This window comes from Microtus pennsylvanicus, chromosome 3 (assembly GCF_037038515.1).
Source record: "Microtus pennsylvanicus isolate mMicPen1 chromosome 3, mMicPen1.hap1, whole genome shotgun sequence".
In the NCBI taxonomy this organism is placed as follows: domain Eukaryota; kingdom Metazoa; phylum Chordata; class Mammalia; order Rodentia; family Cricetidae; genus Microtus; species Microtus pennsylvanicus.
Genome location: NC_134581.1, coordinates 40885159 through 40901996, shown reverse-complemented (window position 1 = coordinate 40901996; position 16838 = coordinate 40885159). Strand labels below are relative to the sequence as shown.

General features: G+C 37.5%; 1 protein-coding gene across 4 annotated transcripts in view; it reads left to right on the top strand.

Annotated features, from left to right (window-relative positions):
• Positions 1–16838, top strand: part of Senp6 (SUMO specific peptidase 6) — an 88363-nt gene that overhangs the window by 50245 nt on the left and 21280 nt on the right. For all 4 annotated transcript variants that reach the window (XM_075965127.1, XM_075965126.1, XM_075965128.1 and 1 more), the window contains 8 exons: positions 2270–2657; positions 4110–4336; positions 10974–11141; positions 12273–12306; positions 12860–13054; positions 14890–15116; positions 16473–16582; positions 16665–16781. In XM_075965127.1, coding sequence (XP_075821242.1) covers positions 2270–2657; positions 4110–4336; positions 10974–11141; positions 12273–12306; positions 12860–13054; positions 14890–15116; positions 16473–16582; positions 16665–16781 — 1466 coding nt within the window. The remainder of the gene's footprint in view (positions 1–2269; positions 2658–4109; positions 4337–10973; positions 11142–12272; positions 12307–12859; positions 13055–14889; positions 15117–16472; positions 16583–16664; positions 16782–16838) is intronic.

Sequence of the window (16838 nt, the reverse complement as noted above, 5' to 3'; positions counted from 1 at the left end):
GAGCATGGCGTCTCTCTCTGAGGCGTCTGCTCCCGAGAGCAGAGCTGTGGAGTCTGAGCTCACTTCCTCTTCCTCTCAGCGTTTTGTTCTGTTTACTCCTCCCACCTATCTTCTAACCAATGAAATGGGCCAAGGCAGTTCCTTTATTAGCCAATGACCTTCCTCCATCATCCCGTTGATCAGTCTCCTTGCTTGCCAGCTAAAGTTGGCTGAGACCATGCTAGTGTCTCCTAAAAGGAGAAAGGGGGAAGGGGGATGCTCCTTCTCTCACCACATCCTTCCTCCCCGGGCTGCCAGTTCAGAGCTTAAACTGCTTTAGAACTGCTTTATCAAACCTAAAGACCTTTTTGACTCTACTCTGTGCCTGTTGATCCCATTTCCCCTTAGAGAGTGGAAAAATTGGAGACGGTCTCTTTGTAATCTTAATTAAACAAACAAGATTAGTGGTTTATCTTTCCATTTAAGACTGTAAGACTCAACACTGCTTGCTTTTAAGAAAACAGGAAGGAAGGAGGAGGAAGGGAAAGATCTTTGAATTTAATGTAATTGAACATGTTTTGGATACATAGTAAGAATGTCATTGTTTGAGACAGGCTTGTTTTAATTAAGGTTTTTTTTTCATGTATAGAGTCTGGGACATAGTATGCAATATTAGATTTGTAGTGTTGTTGGAGTTTTGAGGATTAAACTTCATGCTGAAAGAATCTTAGTATCAGTTTACTCCACTAACTCTGTAATTTGAACTTATTTAACTTTGCAAGGTTTTTTAATGACCAGTTAAATGAAACAAAATTAGGTTTTAATCAAGTTTTGTTTTCATAAAGAATTATCATGAAAATTTTTACTTTATGTAAACAAGTAAAACTTTAAGCTGTACAAGTCTATAATCCCATCACTCATCAGGCAGAGAGAGGCAGGAGGATTGCTCCAAGTACAAGATAATGTGATCTACACAGTGACTTCCAGGGCAGCTAGTGCTTCTCGATGAAACCTTTTCTCAGAAAATCAAAAATAATGAAGTGAAGAAAGGGAGTGTTATATATACCTTACCTTAGGAAAACTAGATAGTGTTTCATTTTGCAATTCATTTTTAATAGTTTCATTTGGATGTGGGTTTCCATGGTGCAGTAGATACAAACTAGGGGTAAGCTTTATCCTCAGCTGCATTTGCCGGTGGTGCATGTGTATGTGCATGTTGTCTGTTGTCTCACTGTACAACTCAGGCTGCCCTTCACTCTTCCTCAGCCTTGCAAGTGCTGTGCTTACAGGTGTATGTCACCATTCTCCGCTTGCAATTATTTTTAATTTTGCATATGTGTCTGTGTGTATGCACTTGTGGGTACAGGTGCCCTCAGAAGCCAGAGGTGTCCGATCTCCATGGAGCTAGACTTTATAGTCTATTTTGAGCCACATGGGAACTGAGCTCAGATTCTCTATAAGAGAATATAAGTTTGTTATCTTAACCATTGAATCCCTGAACTCTTAACCTCTAGTTTTTAATCATTAAAACTTTAGTGTCTAATTCGGTTCATTGATTGCGTTTTGTTTCTGATTGCTGCAGTTAATTTGATGTGTGTGTGTCTTAGCTCATGAAAGGTATGGATTTCCTTACTATGTTTTAGTATCATATTTCTAGAAAGAATACCTGGAACTGCTGTCTTTCCAAGTACTTTTCTTCTAAGTATGTTTTATGTACCTTTATTGTAGAAAGTAAAATTGAAATCAAGCACTTGGGGTGTTTCTTTTTTGTTTGTGGGACTGAAAATCAAACCTAGGCTCCATTGCATGCAAATCAGTGTCCTTTCCTTTCCTAGCTCTTTTCATTCTGATTCTTTTTTTTAAAATATTTATTTATTTATTATTATGTATACAACATTCTGTCTGTGTGTATGTCTGCAGGCCAGAAGAGGACACCAGACCTCATTACAGATGGTTGTGAGCCACCATGTGGTTGCCGGGAATTGAACTCGGGACCTTTGGAAGAGCAGGCAGTGTTCTTAACCACTAAGCCATCTCTCCAGCCCCTCATTCTGATTCTTAAGGATGAAAATTACCTTATCATAGCTAACTGTTGGACAGAATGACCCTGAAATTTTTTCTAGCCTTCTGTTGCTAACCCCCAAATAGCATGACTCATTCAGAATCTTAGGGAGGCCATGGTAGTGATGATGGCAAAACAAAACATCATTTGGAAAGTTTTTAAAGAAGCTTTTTGATGCTAACTTAAAATACCAAAGTCTTTCTTTTCTTTTCTTTTTTTTAATATAAGGTATCTGAACAGCGTGAATGTTGCCCAAAATGTGGAAAAGAAAAAGAAAATCAGACCAAATGCCAAAGTTGTGGTATTGTTTTTCATAATGATTTGCAAAGAAATTGCAGACAACCTATAACTTTGCATGAATCCACTGGACCTTTACTAAGAACGTCAATTCATCAGAATTCTGGAGGACAGAAGTCACAAACCACAGGATTAACAGCCAAGAAGTTTTATGGTAACAGTGTGGAGAAGATTCCAATAGATATTTTGGTGACTTGTGATGGTAGTAGACATAATTACATCCAGACTAATGGAAAAGTCATTCTACCTGGAGGAAAAATACCTAAACTCACAAACCCGAAAGAACGAAAGACAAGCTTGTCAGATCTGAATGATCCAAGTAAGTACCCTCTTCCTGTCCTCTATCCCTTCCTGAGACTCAGAAACCAATGGGCCTGCTCCATTGGATTCCAGTGAGCTGCCAACCTTTGCTCCTATGCTTCTGGGGCCCACGTGTGCGCCACCACACTGCATTAACTGTATTCTTCAGTAACAATTCAATATTTTAATTGTCTGTGTTTTAATATGTGCGTATTTGAGAAATACAGTTTCCAGAGGTATCTTTTTGTGGCAGATATTTAGCATTTGGGGTTCATGTGATTCAAACTTGTCTATGTAGTTGTGAGAGTAGTAACTTACTTTGTTCCCGTTCCCCTCATGTTAAAATAGTCAATAAAAAAACAGTAGTATCTTTGCTTGTTCTAGTTATTGATCTTTTTGACATAGCCTGTATCTACTGTCTAGACTTTTTGTGTATGTACCTGGTGCATAAATAGGCTAGCCTGACTAGCCAGTGAGCCTTAGGGGTCAGCCTGTTTCTTCTTTCCCAATGCTGGATCTAAAAATTACCATGCTTAGCTTTCTTACATAGGGTTCTGGGATCAAACTCAGGTATTGGGTGCTTGCAAGGGTTTGCCAACCAAACTGTTTCCCCAGCTCCTTTGTTAGTATTCTGAAGAAATAAAATAGCATATAAATGACAGGTAACCATAGTTCAATTTATTTGACACATAGAAAGGACTCAGTGGAAATTAGTTTTCTTACCACAAGGCAAGATAATTTGCAAGCATTTTAAAGCCATGTTAAAGAAAGTACATACACAATTTGAAAGTTTATAGGTACCAATCACTATAATAGGATTTTATATATCTATGCAGTAATCCTGTGAAATAGATACCCTTGTTGTCTCTTGATTTCATAGAAGAGAGAAATTAAATCAAATAACCAACCTTGAAAATAATAAAAGGCCAGTATTTGTTATGAAACTAGATAGCAAAATCAAAGGGTAAGTGGATGTTACTGGAGTGATGACCATCTGGAGCATTGCGTGTAAGTTCATACATCATGCCTTTTGTAAAACCCCACTCCCTTTATTAAAGGAGTAAGTAGTTCACAGGCAACTGTATCACCAGAGTGTCTTTAGCCAACTTTTTACCCTTAACATCGGAAAACTTTAAAGATATTATGTAGTTGTGGGGTTTTGTTTTGTTTTTTCTCTGTAGCTTTTGGTTCCTGTCCTGGAACTAGCTCTTGTAGACCAGGCTGGCCTCGAACATTATGTAGTATTTTTAATGCCCCCATCCCCCCTTTTTAGGTCCTAGAATATAGCAGTGAGTGAGACATTGTCTCTGTTCTTACAGTTGCAAGTAAATTTCTACAACAAAAATCAATTTTGAAATCAAAGGGTAATACAATATTGAAATCAGTTTCCAGTTAAGTTTTTAACTGACAAAAATGAAATATAAATGTAAAATTTCTTTAATGTAATTTTGGATTTTCTTTATGATTGTAGTCATTTTGTCCAGTGATGACGATGAGGATGAGAGGACTAGCAGAAGAGAGAGCATATCCCCACAGCCTGCAGACTCTGCGTGTTCTTCCCCAGCGCCATCGACTGGAAAAGTAGAAGCTGCACTAAATGCAAATATTTGCAGAACAGAGCAGGAATCTAGAAGCAACCCAGCAGATTCGGAGTTAAACACAGTTGTCATACCAAGGAAAGCAAGAATGAAGGACCAGGTACATTCAGGTCTTCCGTTTGGGGTATATACCCTCTGGTTTTCAGGAGTCATTTGTTAATGACAGCAGGAGAATATGGCTTAGTCACAAATCTGTGTTCAAATACTGTTAAAAGATTCCTTTAGAAGACCATTAAACTACATACAAAATGAGTTGCAATTTAACCAAAAACTTAAGTTAAAAATCCAAGGAAAAAAGTGTGCATGTGTGGGGGGGGGTATGAGTATGGTGGTGGTTGTGTACACCTTTAACCCCAGCACTTGGGAGACAGAGGCTGAAGATCTCTGAGTTCGAGACCAGCCTGGTCTACAAAGCAAGTTCTAAGACAAGCAGGGTTACACAGAAATACCCTGTCTCAGAGAGAGAGAGAGAAAGAGAGGGAGGGAGGGAGGGAGGGAGAGAGGGAGGGAGACAGAGACAGAGAGAGAGACAGAGAGACAGAAGAGAAACTAGTATTATTTTTAACAAGATGTCAGTACGGATTTCTATTCCATTATGTCTGTGACCAGAAATCTTTTTAAGTTTCAGCTTTTTAAAAATTGGAATATTTGCATACATATAATTAGGTATTTGGATGTAGGACCTAAGCCTAAAGGGGAATTATTTGTATTTGTCATGTAACAGTGTACAGATAATCTTGAGTTTTACACAGTATTTCAGTTTTATTTTTGTAAAATTTCTTGTTTTTATTTATTTATATATGTGTGCGTATGTGCACATGAGTGCAGGCACCAGCAGAGGCCACAGATCTCATATCCTTTGGAGCTGGAATTACAAGCAGTTGTGAGTAACCTGATATGGGTGCTGAGACCTGACTTTGGGTCTTCTGGAAGAGCAGTACATGCTCTTAACCACAGAGCCATCTTCACTTGCATTTTTTACTGCAATGCATCACTTTAGTTCAGGTGTGCAATGTTGGAGCTTAGGAAGGTTCAGGGTTTGGGGTAGTTTAGACTTTGGGGATGAAGTGCTTGCATACGTGCATGTGGCTATGTGTGTATTTCTTAGAAAACCTGATAGTCTAGAAGTTATTTTAATTTCAGTGTATGTCTCCATAGTATATAGTTACATCTTACATAGTTTACAATTTGCTTTAAAAATTTAAAACATTCATATGAAAAATGGTAAAGTGAGGTAAATAAAAAGATTCATAGAATATTTTTAATCCAAGTGATATACTATATTGAAATAGATCGAGTGTTATTAAAAGTGAGAGAACAGGGCTGGCGAGATGGCTCTACAAGTAAAGGTGCTTGCTAACAAGCCTGATAATCTGATTTCAGTTCCCAGGACCTACATGATAGAAGATTAAGCTTGTTCCTACAAATTGTTCTCTGACTTCCATGTGCATGACTACCATAACATAGCACTGTCCCTCCCTATTAAATAGATAAATAACTAAAACTGAGGAGAGAAAAAGAATAATAAGGACCAGATATGCCCAACCTTTTGACAATGTAAGGTGATGGTCACTATAAAGTGACAGTCTCTGAGATAAACTACAAAGTTCATGCTGGAGACGTGAACAGTTGAGTTGCTGTTGTTTGTTTAAGTCTCACAATGTTTAAGATTGTGCTCATAGCTGTTGTTGGTTGCATGTGGCCATCAGAGCATAAGTTGGACATGCTGTCAGATGTAAGCCACCAAATAAAAAGTGTAAGTTACCAAGGAAGAGCTGCTTAAAGAAGATGAAATTTTAATTATTTACTAGGTGTAGTAAGGAGGCCACTAGTTTGTTCCCAGCTACTTAGCCCCGGAATAATCACACAGAAACTATATTACTTAAACCACTGTTTGGCCCATTAGCTCTAGCTTCTTATTGGCTAACTTTTACATATTAATTTAACACATCTCCATTAATCTGTCTATCACCATGAGGTCGAGGCCTACCAGCCAGAAACTCCATGGCTTCTCTTTGACTCTGACTCCTTTCTCCCAGCATTTCGTTTAGTTTTTCCTGCCTAGCTCTGTTCCTCTATAGGCCCAAAGCAGTTCCTTTATTAACCAATGATATTCACAGCATACAGAGAGGAATCCCACATCACCTCCCCCCCCCCCCGTTTTCTGTTTAAATGAAAAGGAAGGCTTTATCTTCAACATAGTAAATTTACATATAATAAAACAGGTATCAAGTAATAATTACAGTCACAATATTTATATCTACTTTATCTTTTATCATTACTAAGGAAAACTATAACTATAAATTCTTCAACTCCATCAAAGACTCTAGAAGAATATAATATTACCTAAGTAAACAGGAAGTATTATAAGCAACTTCCAAAACTCTAGAATTGACAGAGACATCCCACTGCCTGGACAGTCACCCAAAGTTCTTCTTTTTTACTGTTGGGGCATCCATCTTCACCCTACAGACCCATAGTATCCAGCAATCTTTTCCATGAAGCAGGAAATTTCAAACACAGTTCCTCCTATATTGGCAGTTTATCAGTCACATTTTTCTGTGTCCTGCAGAATGTCTTGCAGACTCTTTCATGAAGCAGGAATCCTGAAGAACATTCTCACCTTCAGGCAATCATCTCTCTGTGGGTCCTGCATGTTCAGTTCACATAGCATGCCATCAAGCAGTACAGGCAAGAACAGTTTCTTGCCCAAATGGCTAATCAACTCCATAAGGAGTCTCTTCAGTGCCCATCTTCCCATCTTCCTCTTGAAGTAATCGATGCTGCCAGGAGCTGATGTGTCTCATTGTCATTAAAATCCTAAATTTTAAATGCCATATTATGTAGTCTTTGAAAGGTTTGAAGAATAGCTATCCATCTGAAATACATATATCTATCTAGAAAATCTAACATGACTACCAACTTGACTATTATTGATGATTATTTATTAACCTATGTTTCTTAATTATACATTACATTTTTAAATGACTGCACAAACACAACACTTTAATCAAGAGCAGAAGTACACATATAACAGAATTGACCTCAAATTTCTATCAATAAACCAAGATCCATGTTCTTTGTTTTTCAGAAACTTTTCAGTTTCAGGAGGTCCCATTTATTAATTGTTTCTCTTTGTGTCTGTGCTGCTGGGGTTATATTTAGGAAGTGGTCTCCTGTGCCAATGCATTCATGTGAAGGCGTAAGTCACAAACAATCCCACACCAGTTTGGAATTATGATTAATAGAATGGTTATTTATTTAAACGGGAAAAACTTACAGATCACCGTCCTAGACAACAGCCCTCCAAGCAATGATGGAAGGGAGCCTAGTCAGCTCGGCTTCCTGCCAGAGAGCGAGTGGAGTGCAGTGGCAGTTTTTTTTTTTTAAATATTTTTATGGTTTATTTAACTTTATTTTATGTGCATTGGTGTGAAGTGTCAGATCCCCTGGAACTGATCTTCAGACAGTTGTGAGCTGCCGCCATGTGGGTGCTGGGAATTGAACCCGGGTCCTCTGGAAGAGCAGTCAGTGCTCTTAACCACTGAGCCATCTCTCCAGCCCCCGAGTGGCAGCTTTTTTAAAGAGAGACCACGCCCCAATGGGCTGGTATCTCAGCAGCTATTGGCTGAAGGAGCGGAAGGAGCTCCTGCAACATTCCTGTGTATTTCCCACTTTCTCTTCTGTAAGGTTCAGGGTGGCTGGCTTTATGCTGAGGCTTTAATCAATTTATAGTTGGTTTGTTTTGCTTTGTTTTAAAGATCTCTTTGTGTCAATTTCAGTATTTGGGAGGCAGAGGCAGGCGAATCCCTGTGAGTTTGAGGCCATCCTGGTCTACAGAGTGAGTTCAAGGACTGGCTCCATAGCTACTGAGAAATTCTATCTTCAAATACAGAAACAAAAACAAACAAACAAAAGAAGATTCTTTATTATGTATACACACACCAGAAGAGGGCAGTTATGAGCCACCTAGTGGTTGCTGGGAATTGAACTCAGGTCTTCTGGAAGAGCAGCTTGTGCTCTTATCCTGATTTATCTCTCTAGCCCCTGGGGGGGGGGTCTTTTTCATTATTAATTTTAAAATATATTTTAATTTTTTTTGTTTGTATGGGGGTTTTGCTTGTATGTATTCTGTGTATCACTGGCTGCCTGATACCCACTGAAACTGGAGTTGTATGGTTGTGAAACACCATGTGCTCAGGTTCTCTGGAAGAACAGCAAATTCTCTTAATCTATGAACCATTTATCCAGCTCTGTTTTATTCTTGTGCCTCCTGATACCACATTATTTCTGCATCATTTCTTGACAAAGATTGTCCTTCTTCTAGTGTATATCCTTAGCACCTCTGTCAAAAATGTGTTATCTGTAGCAAGGCACTTGAGATGTTGAGGCAAGAGGTTCCTGAGTATGAGGACATCAAAGACTATACAAAGGTCCAGTCTCAACAAAACCAAACCAAAACAAGGGCTGAAATGATAGCTCCTTTGTTAAAGACTAAGATAAGTCATCAAGAGATCAGTTCCCAGTGTACAGTAATCAAAACCATCTCTCAAGCTTTCCCCTTTCCCCCTCCAGTAGTGTGCATACATAGACATACCCATTAACTAAAATGGAGAAGCAAAAAAAATTTATTTGCCTGTAAAAACATGAATTTAATTACTTTCAGGTTTTTTATTCTACTCCATTGGTCTATTGGTTGACCTGTTGGTATGTGTTAATTTCACTACCATGCCATTTTTATTACTATGGTTTTGAAATATATTTTGAAGTCAGATAATAGCTTTCTTTTTCCTCAAGATGACTGTAGTATTCAGGGATTTCTATCTCCCCCCCCCTTTTTTATTGCATAGTTACATATAAAGTGTTAAAATTTGCAGCAGGATGGTGGTGGCTCACTCCTTTAATCCTAGCCTTCGGGAGGCAGAGGCAGGTGAATCTCTGAGTCTGAGTATGAGGGCATCAAAGACTACACAAAGATCTGGTCTACAGAGTGAGTTCCAGGACATCAAAGGCTATACAGAGAAACCCTGTGTCAAAAGCCAAAAAATTAAAATAAAAAAGTATTAAGATTTGTTTTATTTTTTTAATTCTTATTATTTATTTATTTGATTTTTTTTTTTATGAGGCAGAGTTTTTCTGTAATTTTGGAACCTTTCCTGGAACTAGCTCTCGTAGACCAGGTTGGCCTCGAACTCAGAGATCCACCTGCCTCTGCCTCCCAAGTGCCAGGATTAAAGGCATGCGCCACCACTGCCCGGCAAGATTTGTTTTAGATTTTTGTTTTTGTCTTTTGTTTTTCCTCCCAGATCTTCGAAAAATCTTATTGGTACTTAGAGTTTGCATTAACTCTGAAACTATCTTTTGGTTGGTGTGTATATTGTAATGATACTGATTCTTCTTCCTGAACCTACCATGCCTTTTCCTCTGTTTGTATGTCTTCAGTTTCTTTTTCATAGATTTATTAACATCCTTGCCTAATTTTATGTCTAGATGTTTTATTTTCTTGTAGCTGCTGTTACGTCTTTTATTTTTATTTCAGATAATTGGCTATAGGTATATGGCAACACTGTTGATTTTATTGATTTATTTTATATCCTGAAACTCTGACTTTGCTTACACTGATAACTTGGGGTGGTGTTTGAGGGACTTTGTATACTTACTGCTTTATGTGAATTTTGTTCTATGGCAGACCCTAGAAGTATCTCAGAATGATAATGGGACTGTTGTCTGTCCATATAGGGTACATGGCTTTTGTTGTTTGGTTTAGTTTGGAATTTTAAAAAGTATTTTTGTTCAGATCATGTTTATTCTTTGGTAATATGGTTATTGCAGGTTATGAAAAATTTGAGTCTGAAGTGCTCCAAAGAGCGAAACTTAGTTAGGTGGGTTTTGATTTGGGACTTTGAGATTATGAATGTTCAACTAGTAAAACGTATGCAAAAATATTCCTAAATCTGAAACACTTCTGATATCACACATTCAGATAATGTATATGTGATTTATGTAAACACAATTACTTTTAATTGAAATTGTAAATGTCAAATATTGTTTATATTGTGATTTGTTTGCATTTGTGAGTATGAAATAATTCTGGTTTTTATTAAACATTTATTTATTTAATATGTTTGGGTATTCACTTGCCACAATACAAATGCGAACTTAGAGGACAGCTAGCAGAATTGGTTCTTTCTTCTGTGTAGGTTGTGTGGGTTTGAACTCAGGTGAGCAGAATTGCCATTACCTACTAAGTGGTTTCATACCATACCAGTGGTTCCAGTGAATATATAAGATGTCCTTTTTAAACTATTAATATTCTCTTACTTGCTAAGTAATGACGCTTTGTCTTCAGTTCCAGCCCTATTACTCATCACTGGCACTCATCCAACAGCTTGTCTATGACCTGCCTTGGGGACTTTACTCTTCTGTATAGAGGCAACCGTAGCCCTCAGTGCTTTTCATTTTAGGAAACTGAAACTTAAGGAAGTTACTAATTTTTGCAAAATCATTAGTTGATATTTTGACTTGTTTTGAACATACCCGGTGTGATTTGTGAGTTTAATTCCTGACTATTGTGCTTGAATTACAACTCATAACCTGCAAATTTATATTATAGCCATAATTTCTATTTCCTCTCACACTGAGGAAGGACAGTCAGTCCATGTAGTGTTGTGCATGTGTGTTCGGTTTGCAGCCTTCTTACAGTACCTTACTGTGTCAAATTTTCTTTCCCTTTTCAGCTCGGTAATCCCATCAGCACACCTCTAAAACGTCGCAAAATAAACACTCACGGAACTTTAATTCACTCTGTGTCACTGTCACCTCCCCTAAACTTTGGAAGTGTCATTTTAAACTGCCGAAGTATACGAGTTGGAACGCTCTTCCGACTATTGGTAGAGCCTGTAATTGTAAGTACTTTTGCAAACCGTGGCTCTGCTAGTACCAAGACTCAGATGCCACTGACAAGGTTAATCAATAATATTTAAAGTTTGTTAAATTATTGAAGTTAATCAAATATCAAAACTACTTAGAGATTTTGGATTGCTTTAAGATTATATAAATAATAACCCAGTAAAGACTAGTGGTTATGCAGATGCAATGTAAATTGGTGTTAAATTTACTGTAGGAGAGGCAAGTCTTGGAACTCACTCTCTAGACCAACCTGGCCTGCCTTTTCCTCCTGAATGCTGGGCTTAAAGGTGTGTGCCATCACCACCTGGCTAAAATTAAGCCATTTTATAACCATTTAAATGATTCAAGGATGGAATGTCAATGGGTAAAAGATAATCCACACACTAAGTATCTTGTTCAGATTTAGCTGCAAGGGGACAATTATGGAAACAATGCTGAGGCCAAGTGAATACGCTTACCATCACAGTGGGACAGCCTGACGCTTGCAGTATGATAGTGTGGGTTCTTAGCACATTACCCATTGCTACTTATACTGGAAATGTATGACCTGGATATGGAGATTGCATTTTTGTATAACTTAGTTCACATAACAACCATGTATGTCATAAAGACTGGAGAGGCAAGTTTCTAGTGTAGACACAGTGTATGTGCTGTATAATAGTGACAGAGTAACAAAGATCAGTGAATAATTGTGAACATTTATGGAAATTTAAGGATAAACTATGTTGAAGATGTTAGTCTTGATTTCTTAGATGTGCTGGTGATGTTTTAGTTGGTAGGAAAATGTTTTTGTTTTGAGAAAATTTATGCTGAAGGATTTGAGGATGAAGTAATGATTGCTGCCCTTTTAAAAGTAAAAATATAATGTATAAAGAATAATGTAGATGTGTGGAAATAGTAATTTAATGAACATTGTAATATTCTGTCACCTTCTCTAATAAAAGTTCAGAGTGTCTTAGATTTTTTTCTTTTTGAGGGGAGGCTGTTCATTTAAGCACATGGTGTCTGGCTCAGCTTCTCTGCCGTTTGTACACATATGGACTGTTGATGCCTTTAAGAGTACGCAGAGCATAATCTCCCTTAAGTCTAACATCACCACTAATTTGTCTGTTTTTTTTTCTTTTAAGTTTTCTTTAGAGGCAATCAAGATACATCTAGATGGTAAGTTATTTTTTATCTGTACGTGCACTAAAGTTTATGTCTCCACTGATCCATTTTTTATAGTAATACATATTTGTAGAACTCAAAAATTAATACATCTTATAAAGGGCTTAGGTCTTTATGTAGTATCATTCTGCAGTGTAACAAAGTCTAATACTTTAGAGTCCCCTTTTTATTTGAAGAAAAAAATTGTTTTTTAAATGAAGGGTTTTTTTGCTTTTGCTTTTTTTTTTTTTTTTGGTTTGGTGAGGTTTGTTTTTGTTGTTGTCATTATTTATTTGTTTATTTTGTTTCTCAAGACAGGATTTTTTTGTGTAGCCCTAGCTGTCTTTGAAACTCACTTTGTAGACCAGGTTGGCCTCAAATTCACAGAGATCCACCTGACTCTGCCTCCCAAGTGCTGGGGATTAAAGGTACCATGCCCAGCTTGAAGTTCTTAAGCATAGTTTATAGAGTATGGTAAATGATGAATTTTAAGCTTGTAGTTCCTCAATTTATGATGTACCAGCTTAAAAATTTACTCTTTTTTTCATTTTTCATTCTTTCCCTGTAGGACCAGATAGTGATCCTGTAGAGATTATTTTAAATACCTCTGATCTAACTAAATGTGAATGGTGTAATGTCCGGAAATTACCAGTAGTGTTCCTCCAGGCAATACCATCAGTTTATCAAAAGCTGAGCATGCAGCTGCAAACGAATAAAGAAGATAAAGCTTGGAATGATTGTAAAGGAATGAACAGGTTAACAAGTAAGTGTTGTAGACAAATTACAACTTAAGAAGGTCTGCTGAGTTGCAGAATAGGAGTGTTTTGGGGAGTGGAAGGTTTTATCAGTCCATCCTGAGAAGTTGAAGCAGTGGTTTTCAGGTCAGCCATCACTTACTTCATTTGGTATCATATAGTGTATGATACCACAGAAAAGCCCACAGAAAGTAGAAGGGTCAAAGATAAAAATCGAGATTTAGCTAAACCATTTAGCAAATTGGGTTAAAACTCAAAAGATCTGAAGTCTGTAACATTAAGTAAAATGTATTTAACTGATGTGACTGCTGTTAAGTTCATCTACAAAGCTGGAACTAGGAAAGTTTTGAAGTGCATGGAAGAGGTCTTTATCCTTTAAATAGATGCAGTTCTTTACAGATAGGCACATTTTGGGCTGGAGAGATGGTTCAGTGATCAGGAGCACTTAGTGCTTTTGCAGAGTATGGATTTTCCCCCCAGCACTGACATGACAGCCCACAACTATCTGTAACTCCAGTTCTAAGAGGTGCGATGTCCTCTTCTGGCCTCTGTGGGCACCTGGAACATAAGTCCTCTATGACATACATGAAGGCAAACAACACATATATACACACAATAAAAATAACTTACAAAAAAAGTCAATACATTTTAGCATTAATTTCAGCTTCAGCTTAGCAGTGAGTAAATGCTAATATAATTGTAGAAATCGACACATTAGTGACCACCAGCTTTGCAGGTCTCTTCTGGAGATAATACTGCACAGTTGGCATTTTCCTCATTATTCTTCTTAGAAATGCTAATTGATATTTATTTATTATTATGAATTTGTTTTAATCCTTTTAGAACTGTGGGTTCTCAACCTTCCTAATGCTGCCACCCTTTAATATAGTTCTTCGTGTTGTGACCCGCAAACAAAAAATTATTTCATTACTACTTCATGACTAATTTTGCTAGTTACGAATTATAGTGTAAATATCTGATATGTGACCCTGTGTGGATCATAACCTCCTGGTTGAGAACTGCTGTTTTAGAGGAAGCAGATTGCTTATATTTATCAATAGCCTTGTTCATGTGCTAGTGCTAGATCTGGCTTTTTTGTTTTGATAACTTAGTTAACATTTCTAAATAACACTGCTCATTTTTCTAGTATTTATTGTGTGTCCCCTGTGTGTTAAACACTTGTTTTGAATTATATTCCTGAACTTGTAATCACCTAGGAAATAATTAGTTGGTATTTATCTTATTTGTGTGTGCAAATGCACATGTGTGTGCATGCACAGATGTAAAAGCCTGAGGTCAACCTCAGGTATTGTGAAACTTTTGAAACAGTGTCTTTCACTGCTCTGAGACTTACCATGTAGGCTAGACACATGGGTGTGCAAACCACAGATCTGCCTGCTTCAGTCTCCCCACACTGGGATCACAAGCCTGTCCCACCACACCCAACTTTTTCTGTGGGTCTGGAAATCAACCAAGGTTCTTTCTCATGCTTGGATGACAAGCACTTTACTGACTGAATTACCCCCCTACTCTCGTGACTTTTTTTTCTTTTGTCTGAGGGAGGGAGGAAGGGAGGGAGGGAGGGAGGGAGGGAGAGAGAGAGAGAGAGAGAGAGAGAGAGAGAGAGAGAGAGAGAGAGAGAGAGAGAGAGAGAGAGAGAGATTCACTATTCACTGTGTAGCCCAGGCTTCCCACAAACTCTTGGCAGTCCTCCTGCCTTCACTTTACAAGTGCTGGAACTAAAGGCACAAGTCACCATATCCATCACTTGTTGGTATGCTCTAAAATTGTTTATTACTTATTTTTTTCTTTCAGCCTTATAGTTATATTTATTTCTTTACAGGTTTAGAAGAACAGTACATTATTTTAATTTTTCAAACTGGCCTTGATCCTCAGGCAAATGTGGTCTTTGAAAGTATCATTACTGACATTGGTATAAAGAATAATGTTTGCAACTTTTTTGCGAAAATTCCTTTTGAAGAAGCCAATAGCAGACTTGTTGCCTGTACAAGAAGCTATGAAGAAAGCATCAAAGGAAATTGTGTGCAAAAAGAGAACAAAGTGAAAACTGTAATTATATTTAAAAATTTTACAGTAATTTAAATGATGGGTAATTCTGTTTGTTTTTTGTGATGCTGGGGATCAAACCCAGGGCTTCTATATGCTACGCAGATACCTTGCCATTGAGCCACACCCTCAATAATGAGTAATTTTAAAATGAAATGTTTTAATATTGCTCATTTTAATGTTAAACTTTAAAAGTTCCATTTTAAAATTAAATTTATTTTTAAAACAACATTTGGTACAAGTTTTGGAATCTTTTAGTTCCTTTCCACACTCTTTTCTTTTTCTCCCATTTTTTCCTCTGTACTGCACTCTGAGCATATGTATACAGATACTGCTCATCCAAATAAGAGTGTTAACCCTGTGTCTGGAGCTGAGGTTTAGTTCCCTGTGCGTAGTCACATTGTTTTAACAGAATGAAGTAAAGGATATAGTCTGACTTTGTCAGACAGTGCATGCACTCATCTAGAGATGCGTCAGTGTTAAACTCTCAAGCTTCATGAACCATAGGCCATGGTAGAACTGTATCATTTCTATAGCTGTTGGATTTTGCTAGTTTTGAGTTGTGAAGTTTGCTTAGTTTATTGGGAATAAATCTCTCAACCTGGCTACCACCACGCCTGACAAACTTTTCTTTTTATTGCTATCTTGGGAATTCCTTATCTCCAATGAACTGTATATCCATCCCTAAGACACAGTCTTGAAAATGAATTAGACCTCATACATGGAGTGGGAGGCAGGGAAGGGGAGAAGGGCAAATCATGCCTCTTTTGCAGTTGATAAAACCACTAAGCAGGTGACGTGGACTCAGGGTTTCCTTGAGTAACTCTTATGCTCACTAAACTGTATGTTCTCAGTGCCTGTGCCCCCACTTCCTGCAGACTGTCTAGCCTTTGAACTAAGGTAGGTTTCCACTGCTATCAGGAAAAAACAACTTTGGGATTTGTTTTACTTCAGAGGTTCTTCAAATCTTACCAGACTGATTGGATATAAATAGTAGAAATATGAAATTGGAAAGCCATTATTATATATTGTCTGGAAGCTGAAAGTGAAAGTAGTCCTATTACTGGCTTTTTATCGTTTCTCAGTCCTGAGCCATCATATATATATACACACATACATATATACATACATACATGTGTGTGTGTGTGTGTGTGTATAATATATATAATATTTTGGGGCAAGATCTTGCTGTATAGCCCTGCCTGCTCTCAAGACCAGGCTGCTTAAAGCCTTGAAGTGAGCCTACCCACATCTCCTGAGTACTGTGTATTTTCCATTGAAGCATCTTTTCTGCCTTGCTCTTTTTATTTAAAAAAAAAATCCCAATTAACTTCATAAATTGGTATTTTTCTCTGCCAGGTGTCCTTTGAATCTAAAATACAGCTCAGAAGCAAACAAGAATTGCAGTTTTTTGATGATGAGGAAGAAACCGGAGAGAGCCACACTATCTTTATTGGCCCTGTAGAAAAGTGAGAAAATTCTTTTATGTTTGCAGTACTTAAAAATATCTGTTTCTGTGTTTAGTAATGCCTTCTTCTTCCTTTATTATAGATTGATAGTGTATCCACCACCTCCGGCTAAGGGAGGCATCTCTGTTACTAATGAGGACCTGCACTGTCTAAGTGAAGGAGAGTTTTTAAATGATGTTATTATCGACTTTTATTTGAAGTAAGTTAGCTAACTTAATAGAACCTTTAAACATATTCTGCCATTGCGTGTTTTTTA